The sequence below is a fragment of the Danio rerio genome, chromosome 12 (genome assembly GCF_049306965.1).
Source record: "Danio rerio strain Tuebingen ecotype United States chromosome 12, GRCz12tu, whole genome shotgun sequence".
NCBI lineage: Eukaryota > Metazoa > Chordata > Actinopteri > Cypriniformes > Danionidae > Danio > Danio rerio.
Window position 1 is genome coordinate 26,675,001 of NC_133187.1, and position 14,749 is coordinate 26,689,749.

Sequence of the window (14,749 nt, forward strand, 5' to 3'; positions counted from 1 at the left end):
GATAGATTAAAGCAGTTTATATATAGATAGATAGATAGATAGATAGATAGATAGATAGATAGATAGATAGATAGATAGATAGATAGATAGATAGATAGATAGATAGATAGATAGATAGATAGATAGATAGATTAAAGCAGTTTATATATAGATAGATAGATAGATAGATAGATAGATAGATAGATAGATAGATAGATAGATAGATAGATAGATAGATAGATAGATAGATAGATAGATAGATAAAAACAGTTTATAGATAGATAGATAGATAGATAGATAGATAGATAGATAGATAGATAGATAGATAGATAGATAGATAGATAGATAGATAGATAAAAAGCAGTTTATAGATAGATAGATAGATAGATAGATAGATAGATAGATAGATAGATAGATAGATAGATAGATAGATAGATAGATAGATAGATAGATAGATAGATAGATAGATAGATAGATTAAAGCAGTTTATATATAGATAGATAGATAGATAGATAGATAGATAGATAGATAGATAGATAGATAGATAGATAGATAGATAGATAGATAGATAGATAGATAGATACAGTTTATAGATAGATAGATAGATAGATAGATAGATAGATAGATAGATAGATAGATAGATAGATAGATAGATAGATAGATAGATAGATAGATAGATAGATAGATAGATAGATAGATAGATAGATAGATTAAAGCAGTTTATAGATAGATAGATAGATAGATAGATAGATAGATAGATAGATAGATAGATAGATAGATAGATAGATAGATAGATAGATTAAAGCAGTTTATAGATAGATAGATAGATAGATAGATAGATAGATAGATAGATAGATAGATAGATAGATAGATAGATAGATAGATAGATAGATAGATAGATAGATAGATAGATAGATAGATAGATAGATTAAAGCAGTTTATATATAGATAGATAGATAGATAGATAGATAGATAGATAGATAGATAGATAGATAGATAGATAGATAGATAGATAGATAGATAGATAGATAGATAGATAGATAGATAGATTAAAGCAGTTTATAGATAGATAGATAGATAGATAGATAGATAGATAGATAGATAGATAGATAGATAGATAGATAGATAGATAGATAGATAGATAGATAGATAGATAGATAGATAGATAGATTAAAGCAGTTTATAGATAGATAGATAGATAGATAGATAGATAGATAGATAGATAGATAGATAGATAGATAGATAGATAGATAGATAGATAGATAGATAGATAGATAGATAGATAGATAGATAGATAGATAGATTAAAGCAGTTTATAGATAGATAGATAGATAGATAGATAGATAGATAGATAGATAGATAGATAGATAGATAGATAGATAGATAGATTAAAGCAGTTTATAGATAGATAGATAGATAGATAGATAGATAGATAGATAGATAGATAGATAGATAGATAGATAGATAGATAGATAGATAGATAGATAGATAGATAGATAGATTAAAGCAGTTTATAGATAGATAGATAGATAGATAGATAGATAGATAGATAGATAGATAGATAGATAGATAGATAGATAGATAGATAGATAGATAGATAGATTAAAGCAGTTTATATATAGATAGATAGATAGATAGATAGATAGATAGATAGATAGATAGATAGATAGATAGATAGATAGATAGATAGATAGATAGATAGATAGATAGATAGATAGATAGATAGATAGATAGATAGATAAAAACAGTTTATAGATAGATAGATAGATAGATAGATAGATAGATAGATAGATAGATAGATAGATAGATAGATAGATAGATAGATAGATAGATAGATAGATAGATAGATAGATTAAAGCAGTTTATATATAGATAGATAGATAGATAGATAGATAGATAGATAGATAGATAGATAGATAGATAGATAGATAGATAGATAGATAGATAGATAGATAGATAGATAGATAGATTAAAGCAGTTTATATATAGATAGATAGATAGATAGATAGATAGATAGATAGATAGATAGATAGATAGATAGATAGATAGATAGATAGATAGATAGATAGATAGATAGATAGATAAAAACAGTTTATAGATAGATAGATAGATAGATAGATAGATAGATAGATAGATAGATAGATAGATAGATAGATAGATAGATAGATAGATAGATAGATAGATAGATAGATTAAAGCAGTTTATAGATAGATAGATAGATAGATAGATAGATAGATAGATAGATAGATAGATAGATAGATAGATAGATAGATAGATAGATAGATAGATAGATAGATAGATAAAAGCAGTTTGAAAAAGGATAGATAGATAGTTTTGAGGTCACAAAGTTAAATCTATTAAGTCAATGACAGTCTTTTGCAGTAAAAGCCTATGGGACAGTTGTTGCTAGGGTGCAGTATCTGGTAGTTAGGGTGTGGCTAGAAAGTTAAAAGCTCTTTAGTTATTGGCAGTTTGGTAGTCTGAGTTAAATGAGCTCAGCCATTAGTCTGTATGACAGTCTGATGCAGAGTTATGAGCTCACAAAGTTTGATCCCATGTTAAGTCAATGAAAGTCTTTTGAATGGAAGTCTATGGGGCAGTTTCTAGGGTCCAAAAGTGGTTGCTAGGGCGTGGCCAGAAAGTTAAAAGCTCATCAGTTATTGGCAGTTAGGTAGTCTGAGTTAAATGAGCCCAGTTAGAAGTCTGTGTGACAGTCTGATGCAGAGTTATGAGGTCACAAAGTTTGGTCCAATGTTAAGTCTATGGGATTTTTCTGACGGTCCCGGGACGTTTTTCGGAAAATCGAAAGTCGGATCAGTCAGAAAAGATATGGCATAATGAGTCAGAATAGTTTGGAGGTCTGGTGTGAGTTTGGTGGTCATAGCTCGAAAGCTCTAGGAGGAGATAGATTTTGAATTTTAGTCTCAGAAGAAGAAGAATAATATATAAAAAAAATAATAAGTTTAAATAGGATTTCAGTAGTCTGGCTTGTTTCTCAAGCCAGCCTAATAAGTTTAGAAAGGATAACAGTAGTCTGGCTTTGACAAGCCAGCCTAATAATAACTAGACAGTAAAGTTCGTCGAGACAAACTTTGAGGCTGGCTTGACAAAGCCTGTTGGTAATAGTTTATTTAGTTTAAAAACAGTTTGAAAAAGTATAAGTAGCATGTTATCAGCATGAATCTAGCATGAATTAGCATGATTCTAGCATGGATTAGCATGTTATTAGCATGAGTGTAGTACAAATTAGCATTTTATTAGCATGATTCTAGTATGAATTAGCATGTTATTAGCATGATTCTAGCATGAATTAGCATGTTACTAGCATGATTCTAGAATAAATTAGCATGTCACTAGCATGATTCTAGTATGAATTAGCATGCTACTAGCATGATTCTAGCATGAATTAACATGTTACTAGTATGATTCTAGCATGAATTAGCATGTTACTGGCATGATTCTAGCATGCATTAGCATGTTACTAGCATGATTCTAGTATGAACTAGATTCTTAAAGTTTGAGAACAAACTTTGAGGCTGGCTTGTGAAAGCCTGACGGTAATAGTTTATTTAGTTTAAACAGTTTTAAAAAGTATGAAAAGATAGATAGATAGATAGATAGATAGATAGATAGATAGATAGATAGATAGATAGATAGATAGATAGATAGATAGATAGATTAGCATGTTATTACCATGATTTTAACGTGAAATAGCATGTTGTTAACATGATTTTAGCATGAATTAGCATGTTACTAGCATGAGTTTAGCAATAATTAGCATGTTGTTAGCATGATTTTAACATGAATTAGGATGTTGTTAGCACGATTCTAGCATGAATTAGCATGTTACTAGCATGATTCTAGCATGAATTAGCATGTTACTAGCATGATTTTAGCATGAATTAGCACAATTCTAGCATGAATTAGCATGTTGTTAGCATGATTCTAGCATGAATTAGCATGTTGTTAGCATGATTCTAGCATGATTTAGCATGTTACTAGCAAGATTCCAGCATGAATTAGCATGCTACTAGCATGATTCTAGCATAAATTAGCATGTTGTTAGCATGCTTCTAGCATGAATTAGCATGTTACTAGCATGATTCTAGCATGAATTAGCATGTTGTTAGCATGATTCTAACATGAATTAGCATGTTACTAGCATGATTCTAGCATGAATTAGCATGTTGTTAGCATGATTCTAGCATGAATTAGCATTTCACTAGCATGATTCTAGCATGAATTAGCATGTTGTTAGCATGATTCTAGCATGAATTAGCATGTTGTTAGCATGATTCTAGCATGAATTAGCATGTTACTAGCATAATTCTAGCATGAATTAGCATGTTGTTAGCATGATTATAGCATGAATTAGCATGTTACTAGCATGATTCTAGCATGAATTAGCATGTTGTTAGCATGATTCTAGCATGAATTAGCATGATTCTAGCATGAATTAGGATGTTGTTAGCACGATGCTAGCATGAATACTTGGCTAGTCAATATTAGCATGTAGCTAATCACTGCTAGCATGTGTAGCATATAGGAAGTTCCGTTTGCTAGCCTGAGTCAAACGAGCCAATCTCCAAGTCTCTACGATGTTCGGATGCTGAGATATAGCTGTTGATGAATGGTTGCTAGGGTACTTTGTTTTGTTGCTATGGGCGAGGTTACAGAGTGCACTTTAATGTGGTTGGCTGTCTAAGTCAAATGAACCAACCCCCATGTCTGTATGACACTGCTATGCAAAGATATGCATCTTGGCCTATTTTAATGGAAGTCTATGGAATCAATTTGGGGGCGTGGCTTGTGAGCTTCATTATCATATTGAGATGCTCATTGGTTGTCTGAGTCAGATGAGCCATCCCCCAAGTTAATAGGACACTGCTAAGCAAAGATATGCATGTAGGCCAGTTATTAACATGAGTCTAGTATGAATTAGCATGTTACTAGCATGATTCTAGTACAAATTAGCATGTCATTAGCATGTTTCCAGTATGAGTTAGCATGTCATTAGCATGATTAGCATATGAGTAGCATGTTGCTAGCATGATTGGCATGTCATTAGCATGTTAGAATTATAAGCATTTGATAGCAAAGCTAATTACTGTCTATAGGACAGTTGCCAGGGTGCAGTATGTGGTAGTTAGGGGTGTGGCTAGAAAGTCAAAAGGCCATCAGTGATTGGCTGCTGGCTAGACTGAGTTAAATGAGCTCAGCCATTAGTCTCTATGCCTGTCTGATGCAGAGTTATGAGCTCACAAAGTTTGATCCCGTGTAAAGTCATTGAGAGTCTTTTGTAATGGAAGTCTACGGGACAGTTGCTAGGGTGCAGTATGTGGTAGTTAGGGGTGTGGCTACAAAGTTAAAAGCTCATCAGTTATTGGCAGATTGGTAGTCGGAGTTAAATGAGCTCAGCCATTAGTCTGTAGGACAGTCTGATGCAGAGTTATGAGCTCACAAAGTTTGATCCCATGTAAAGTCAATGAGAGTCTTTGTAATGGAAGTCTATGGAACAGTTGCTAGGGTGCAGTATGTGGTAGTTAGGGGTGTGGCTAGAAAGTTAAAAGCTCATCAGTTATTGGCAGTTTGGTATTCGGAGTTAAATGAGCTCAGCCATTAGTCTGTAGGACAGTCTGATTCAGAGTTATGAGCTCACAAAGTTTGATCCCGTGTAAAGTCAATGAGAGTCTTTTGTAATGGAAGTCTACGGGACAGTTGCTAGGGTGCAGTATGTGGTAGTAAGGGGTGTGGCTAGAAAGTTAAAAGCTCATCAGTTATTGGCAGTTTGGTATTCGGAGTTAAATGAGCTCAGCCATTAGTCTGTAGGACAGTCTGATTCAGAGTTATGAGCTCACAAAGTTTGATCCCATGTTAAGTCAATGAGAGTCTATTGAATGGAAGTCTATGGGACAGTTACTAGGGTCCAAAAGTGGTTGCTAGGGCGTGGCTAGAAAGTTTAAAGGTGATCAGTCATTGGCAGTTTGGTAGTCTGAGTTAAATGAGCCCAGTTAGAAGTCTGTGCAACAGTCTGAAGCAGAGTTATGAGGTCACAAAGTTTGATCCAATGTTAAGTCTATGGGATTTTTCCGACAGTCCCGGGACGTTTTTCGGAAAATCGAAAGTCGGATCAGTCGGAAAAGATATGGCATAAAGAGTCAGACCAGTTTGGAGGTCTGGTGTGAGTTTGGGGGTCATAGCTCGAAAGCTCTAGGAGGAGATAGATTTTGAATTTTAGTCTCAGAAGAAGAAGAATAATATATAAAAAAAATAATAAGTTTAAATAGGATTTCAGTAGTCTGGCTTGTTTCTCAAGCCAGCCTAATAATAAGTTTACGTGAGATAACAGTATGTTGGCTTTTCAAGCCACCATAATAATAAGTTTACGTGAGATAACAGTATGTTGGCTTTTCAAGCCACCATAAATATCGCAATGTCCAATTCTTCCAATATCATGCTGTCCTAGCGCTTCCACAAATCAATCTATTGTCAGTATGTATAAATTCTCACCAGAGAATAGGGTCGTTTGCAAGCTCACTGAATCGCTTGCATACGCAGGCAGCCTGGCACAGGTCCTGCTCGAGCAGGTAGGAGAAAATCTTCAGAACAACTTCATCTGGAAGCTTCTCTTGGAGATACTGCTCTGCTGGAGCAGCTAAAACAGAAACAACAGGAGAAAGTTTCTAAACCAATCTGTTTGCAGACCAAAGCCTTTGACAAAATGCTAAACTATTAATATAGCAACCACAACTGAGCAAACCGAAACCACAAGTCTTCACTCACCCGGTAGGTCCTGGGATTTTCCAGACACTCTTGCACGTTTAGCTCTGTGACCGAAGTTTTCTGTGGCTGAAGTGGAGGCTCCCTGCATCACATAAATCAGACACTGAAAACTACCACTTTTTAGGTTAAAACAACATTAAGATTAAAGTGTTAGATCTATCTATCATAGTTGATACTACATATTTTCCAATGTTCTCTCCCCACTGTCAGGGGTGAACGTATGGAGTGGAATATGAAATATACAGACAGCAGAGATTAGAAATATATGTTATGTTAATGTTTTAGTTAAAAAAGCAATAATAAATAAATAAATAAATAAATAAATATATATATATATATATAGCTTAATCTACTCACACATGTATTAGAATGGAATCTTTTAATTAAGATATCAGTGTTTTCCTTAGGGTTATACCTTTGAAAGGGTGAGTGTTGGCAGGTTTCTTGCGACTTAAATGACTAGCACTGTTTATCACATTTCTTGTGTTATTTTGTGTGAAAACATAAAAGAAATCTTAAACTAGGGCTGGGGAATTTGGCCTAAAATCAAAATCTTGATTAATTAAATATTTTATTAAATGATTTTTTTTTGCCCTCAGAGTTCACTAACAAGTTTTATACAGTAAATGTGCTCACATATTACAAGTCAAGAGATTTTTGAATGAAGGGTGCATTACTTGATTTTAAATTACTTGAAGGAAACACACACTATCTACTATCTATGAATATTTATTGAACAATCAACATTGAACAACTGAAATTTGATTTAATTTGATTTATTTATTTTCAAACAAAAATATGATACATAAAATGTCATTAACAAAACATTTCAACATGGTCGAAAATGGAGCGGGATGAAGCATAAGCTTATTATTCTCCCACCCCATTACCCCATACATCATTTGTTTATTACTTAAACTTATTCATTCTTTTACCTATCTCTTCTTTTCACCTGAAACAAATTTAATCCTTTTGGCATATTTGAAAAATAAATGTTTGATTCCATTTATACCTTTTCATTTTGTAACATAGACCCAAAGAAAAAAAAGAAAAATAAATACATAGTACTGCAAATAGACAAAATATTTACTTAAAATTTTTATTTATATAAAATTAAACACACAGTCTAAAACCAAGGCCTTTTTTTAATGAAAACATGTAAATAAATAACTTGCACTTTTGGAAAAAAACACAAATATTTTAATGCTTTTCATATTAAAAGTAAAAAAAATCTGAATAAAATAACTCGTGTATATCCTGTAAATAATTTTTAAACAGTGCATTTCTTGCATCTTCTGTAAACAATTAATGTAAATAATTATTTTAAAGTAATAGAAAATATGCCATCTCAAGGCATGTCTCAGCTTCCAATTATCGACAATGTAGTGCAAAGTAGAGCTCAAGAATGGGTCCATCATCCTACTTGACCAGAGATCAGATGTGGCTGCAAAGTGGCAGCAGAAGTATAAATCAGCCTCAGCTTTTAACAGAGCGGGGTCACATGACTACAAGTAATTGAAAAAAATCATCCAGGAAAAATTTGATCGATTATAGGTCTTGAATGATGATTTCAACTACTTTTCGATTAATCTCCCAGCCCTATCTTAAACCCTTCATTACGTTTTTGACTTCATAGGATTAAGATGTAAACACTTAGTTTACCAATTCATATTTGATACATGAAGGACTTTGAATGATTAAAAGAAACAAAACATTTTAAAACATTTAAGCATTAGAAAAATTGCAGTAAATGTATATTTATCAAATATGATGTATTATTTTGATCAATCAATCAGCTTTGTAGGCTTATTGCACTCCACTGTTTTTCCTAGCATAAAATTAGAACTTTCATTATAAAAGTAGGCATTTTAATCTCTCCTCTAAAGACAAATTACTAAAATTTAAATGACTGAGAATTTCATCTTTTAAAAAGTTTAGTGATACAGTGCACATAGCCTAGTTCAAACAGCCATTGGCTGAATGGACACTGCAATTCCTTCCCATGATGAAGGCCACAAATAGTTGTAAAGCACCATAACTAAAAGTGGGATTTACATTTTCACCCTGTTCTGCTGATACTTTATTGTTGATGCTACATATTTTATAATGCTCTCTTCCCACTATCAAGAGTAAACGTATCCGAGTGGAGTATGGAATATACAGGCAGCAGAAAAATGTAAACACCTAACCATGTAGAGACAGAAATGACATACAGGGTTTAACGCCAAAGATTTTTTCTACTGGCCCATTCAGATTTTTACTTGCCCAGCCAAAATTTTCATTAGCCCCACCAAAAAAAAAAAAAGTTAATAGACATTTCTTAGCCACATATTATAAGCAAAAATTTGCACTTTGATTGACACCCACGGACATCATCACCAAATACAGATCAGAGAGGTAAGACTTCCTCATAGCCTCATTTTAGTTGTCAAGTTTTGTAAAAATCTATCCATCAATTGAATTAAACTATTAAAAAAAAACATTGGCTTGACTAGAATTATGCTATATAGGCTTAAATTATAGAGAGAAATAAAAGATGAACCAAGACTGCAGTCAGATCATAAAGCAGATCAATGCTGATTTTACTTTCAAGGTGTCAGAGCAGAAATAAACAAAACATTAGGCCTAATACAAAATATTATAAGATTCAAATATGGAAAAATTATCAGATGGTAATTTCTGTCAATTTTCCTAATGGATAAACAGCTCTCGTTAATATTTCAGCATGGTTTCACTTTCATATTTGACAAGAAATGCACATTTGCCCGTCCATAATTTTCTCTATATTTATGGCCCGTTTCCACAGAGTGGTAAGGTACGGTACGGTTCGGTACGCTTTTATGGCCGTTTCCACTGTCAAAAGGCGTACCGAACCGAACCACTTTTTTGGGACCCTTTTGAAAGAGTCCCAAACACAAGAAAGGGTACCAAAAGGCAGAGCTAGACGCGCAGCTGAACACTATTGGTTTACAGAGATACGTCATTCGCTTACGCAACAAGCCAGAATATAAACAAAAGACCCGCCATGTTCGAAATACACAGCGGGAGATTACTTGCGCTCGCCGCACGTCTTTATCTGAAATAACTAACTTCTTGAGCTGATGATAATAACTTGCGCTTGATTATTGACAAGCTTTGGAAACCCGATCCTGTGAAACTGACAAACGCGAGAATGACACATTCAGAAAGAAAAGGACAAGCGCGAGAGTGGAGTGCGGAAGAAAAATGGAAAGCCAAGGAGCACGTTATTTCTTCAGCAAACATGAACAAACTGCCTTGTTTTAATTTTTATTATCACCTTTTGGACTAATATGAACTGGGAATGATGGAATGACTCTCTAACAGAGGCTACAAGTGCTGCTGAAGATTACAGACACAGATGAGAGGTTTTCACTGACTGTAGGCTATACTTTGTGTTGTTTTGAACCTAATTAAGGACGAAATGTATGCTGTGTGTACTTTTTCTGTAGTTGGTAACATATCGAGGACTGTAAGGGTCTGTATGTGTTCACATATGTTCATTTATTTATTTATTTATCTAAAATAATTACAGACGTTACAGTGGGCTATTTCGCACCGTCATTGATCTGCAGTAATAATCAACTCATGCTCATAGAAAAGTTAGTAATAAACATTTAAACAGAAGTATTTGTGTGTAAAACGTCTGTTTTGTGAGAAGTGCTTTTCATATGATATGCGAGCGACCTGTGCAGCTTTATTGTAGACATTTCCTTGAGCGAGCATGACGTCGACTGAAACTTTGTCATACACCATGCCCAACAAAAGGGTACCCTTGCTAGTGAAAACGCAAGCCTGATAAAGGTGACCCGTACCGGCCCGAACCGTACCGTACTGTACCAGTCAGTGGAAACGAGCCAATAGCCGTATATATGGCTATTACACAACCATAATATAGACTAGTTCATTAACTAAATCACTTTGCTTTCTGAGTACAATTGTTCCTTTCCAGAGTTCGTTTCAATCGAACCGAGACAACCTCATTCAGGTGATCTCAGACAGATTGATTTGGCTCGGATCTGAGTGTGTTTGCGGGACTCACATATACCAAACAAATGGCGCCAAATGGGAAAACGAGACAGGTTCCGAAATAAACGTCTAAGTGTGAAAGCACCTTATTTGCATGCAATTGACAAACAATCACAGCCAAATTAGACTTTAGTGACACAGCAGTCTACTGTCCCGAGCATCTCAAAATAACAAAGCCAATTAGTTTGTTTAATGTTCTGTAGAAAAAGAACCTTAAATTATGTATGGTTGTGATATTGTACAATATAGAAATTAAAACTAAATGACTTGACTTTCTAGAGGGGGCGGGGCACCCCAATATAATGATGATAGGATAAACACTGGACATTATTAAATATTAAAATAATTAAAAATGCTCTAATTAAATATTATATAATAAATATAATGCTATAATTAAATTTATAACACATCTATTCATCTTTATTTATTTTCCAATTGGGAAAATGGACTGGTTAAATGTGGAAACCTTTTAAGCACGTGAGCCATGTACAATCACAAAAATTGAGCAGTGTGTACAGTGTGTACATGCTTTTCAGTAAATAAATCTGTCTCTCACTCAATGTACAAACAACCTAACGCATACTTGAAAAAATAAACAATTACACATTGCAATAGGGCTTCAGAACTCAAAGTGCAAACCAAATATGTTAGTATGACTCTCATGAGATTAAAATCTTTACCTCCATGCTGTTTTTTGTGGGGCACACGGTTCTTTTAGGCAACAGGGACTTTCTACGGAGTTGGTATGGACTGTTTTGAGCTCCTGGACCAGATTCTTCTGCAACCATATCTGCAGGGATGTCCTCATCTACAAGAGCAAAGAAAAAAAGAAAGGGAAAAAAATCCATTCAGCAAAACAAATCTCAACCTGCCCTGCACAAGCTCAGACCCCAAGTTCCACCGTTCACTTTGCAAACTACGCCTGCAGAAACATTTGTGCAAGAAAAACAGTTAAAAAAAGCAAACTGTCAGGCTTCTCCAAAACCACTACAGTGCAGGCGGCATTTCCATCCATCAGTTGGTGAGAACGACAAACATTTGTGGAAAACTCTTCATTGCCATACTTCCACAAAGCTTGCTTTTTATTTTCTTTGCACACTGCTATTTAATAAACAAGTGTCTGGCTTCTCTATGCAACTAGTTTTGAAGTGCAACACTTATAGATTACAATTAAATACATTTCGTTAGAAGGACTCCTGCTTTATACAGCTACAAATGTCAAAGTTCCCTACCTGTCCACCTGTTTGTGTGTGCACATACCCTACCTACCTGTCAATACCTGGTGTACTGATCACCTGAGAGCCTTACAGTCTGTCCTTCTCTACAGCACATTTGGTACCTGGAGACAACATCCAAAAGTGAAAGATGAGAAGAGCAGCTAAAGCTTGACTCTGAGCTGTCACGAATTATACAGCAACTCAACAGCTGACTGTCCAACAGTAACAAAGACAAGAAAACAAAGGTTTATCAGGGCAAAACATCAAGACAGCACCTGTTTATTAAGTCCATATTTGTACAGCCATGACTCTGCTCACTCTCTCTGTCTGTCTATCACTCACTATACACCGATATAGTCTGCAAATGTATACAACATACAAATAGCATCATGGAGGAGACGATATTATACACAAATAAAAAGAAATACATCATTTTACTTTCTAAAAGTCTTTCCTTACTAGAGCACCAGACAATAATACAATGATGGTAATCCCACAACACTAAGATGATGAATTTTCCACTAAAAAAACTATAAATGTTATGAGACTAATATTCACCCTGGTCAGGCTGATGTTTTCATTGAAAGAGAATAACTAATAACTGATAACACCACTGCTGCACGTCAAACGTAAACAATGATGTTGTCAAAATGCACTGATCACTACTGGTCTAAAATCAATCAATAAGCCCCAATGGTGCTTGAAGAGAATACAAACCCAATGCATGACCACTTTATCAATGAATTGTCCCTGAAAGCCTGTTAGTGGGGGGTCTGTAACCCAGCTAAACGTGGAAACAAAGGTTTCTGATTGATCATCGCAGATCCACCTCCACCAGCAAAACCCAAGGGACTTGTGCATGGCATCTAAAAACCTGCAGCAATAACCAGCAATGTGATACAAACCCTAATATGCACGTATCTCCAACAAAACAGCAGAGAGTCTTTATCCACCCCCATTTGCTCGCTGTGAGCTCGACTACGCAGCTACTTACGTTAGCTAGCTTGCTACCTAGCAGTATGTAAACAGTTAACTTCAAAGCTACCGCGCTAAAAGCTATCCAAGTCCTAACAAACACAACGCAATTGAAGGTATTAATTCAGTCTGGTTGGCACTCGGTGGTTCTGTTAGATGTAAACCAAACAGTGTTGTGTATCAATGGCAGCCCACACTGGATACTAGCAGCTACGCAGCGGAGATTTTCCAACCTAAATCCACTTCTAACGTCTCCCTTCCATGTAAAACCCTCAAGAGCCATCTTTTAGCGGAAGTAAATGAGCATTTATCTTGTCACCAGGTTTTAAGTCACGGTGAAATGTGGGGAGTGTGTTAAAAGCAAGCCGTTTACGCTTCTGGCTCCTGAAGCCCAAACAAAGCGCGGCCTGGCCTGTATATATACGCCTCGACGTTCAGCACACAAGCCTATTTAATCAGGCCGTGCGTTTTCGGGGCGGCCGTGTAAAGTCTGATAGATTAAGCACCGTACAGGACACAACACAACATTGAATTGTTGTTGAATTAAACGTCCCCGTCTCACCTCTTTCTGCGTTGTTTCTTTCCGGCTGCACCGGGCGCGGCCTCGACACTCGCCTGGGTCTCCTGCTGCTCGCTCTGACGGAGTTCATTTGGCGAGGTGACTTTACCCAGAAAAAATACGCTTCCCTCGAACCTTATCCTGTTGTTCTTAGCATTTACACAATACTTCAGGTCTGAAACAAGTCAAATTACCAGTCTACACCGAAAAAGGACACCAACCCGGGGCAGTTTTTCTTATTCGGGGTGTTGTTGGTGTGTTTTTTTCGGACAGCTCCCCCTGTGCTGAGCTCCGTATCTCTCTCTCCCTCTCTCTCTAGCAGGAGGAGCCATTAACATGGACATGGAGAACATGCACAAGGGGGCACCACTGTTTTTTTCCAGAAAGAACACTAGCAGTGGCATTTAGCTATCTTTAATACATTTCAACTCAAAGTACAATTAATCACTTTTAAAAGTACAAACTGGTAATCAGGTTAATAACCTGGTCTCAGTTAGATTTACAATCTGATAGACAGCCACTAGTTCAGACCAGCTAAAACACTGGCTGCTTCAAGATGTTTAAGATAAATAACCGATACCAGACAGTATTTGAGACGTTTAAACCATGGAAAGATGCTTTTTTTTTTTTTTTTTTTTTTTTACATTTTTTACCCAAGTATGACAATCTAGTAAGGAACCCCAATTTAAAGAGAGGACACCATTTGTACTTTTATAAATAAAAACTATTATAAATACATTTACAACACTATGTGGGAAGTTTCTGCATATTTTTATCCTACTCAACTATAGTTATCTTAATTTAAATTTATTTACTTACTATAATACATTTTTAAAGATTTTTTCTGTAATTTCCATCTTTTATACATTATTTACAATGTTTTTCATATCTTCTAAGCTCTCCAGAGTGCTCAGACCTTAGTTTAAAAATCCTGGAACTACAGAATGAAAACTAACAAAAGTATCTAAACTAAACATGTGATATTTGATCATGTTAAAGTGGCAGGTCTGAATGTGTATCTTTAATTTGAAGATTCATGAGTCTAGAAGGGGCAAATGTTCCCATATATGCATTCAAGAATACCATTACAACATCAAATTGCCCATTGTGATTACGACTGCACAGATATTGTCAATGCGCATGTTGACATTCAAAGGTCATGCATTTCATTAAGACCCATTTGCCCTAA

General features: G+C 35.1%; 1 protein-coding gene across 5 annotated transcripts in view; it reads right to left on the reverse strand.

Annotated features, from left to right (window-relative positions):
* The window catches only part of fbxo11b (F-box protein 11b), a 68,994-nt gene extending 55,168 nt beyond the window's left edge, over window positions 1–13,826 (reverse strand). For 2 of the 5 annotated variants that reach the window (XR_012388003.1, XM_021472548.3), the window contains exons 1-4: window positions 13,564–13,826; window positions 11,490–11,617; window positions 6,763–6,844; window positions 6,490–6,634 (exon numbers count right to left, since the gene is read on the reverse strand). Coding sequence is in view for 4 of the 5 variants with exons in the window: in XM_021472548.3 (XP_021328223.1) it covers window positions 6,490–6,634; window positions 6,763–6,844; window positions 11,490–11,617; window positions 13,564–13,651 (443 nt within the window). In the remaining variant the exon portion in view is untranslated. Of the gene's footprint in view, window positions 1–6,489; window positions 6,635–6,762; window positions 6,845–11,489; window positions 11,618–12,078; window positions 12,149–12,301; window positions 12,320–13,563 lie in introns of those variants that run through there. The other 3 variants (XM_005156232.5, XM_073918487.1, XM_073918488.1) reach the window with 3 other exon arrangements.
* Window positions 13,827–14,749: the final 923 nt, after the last annotated feature.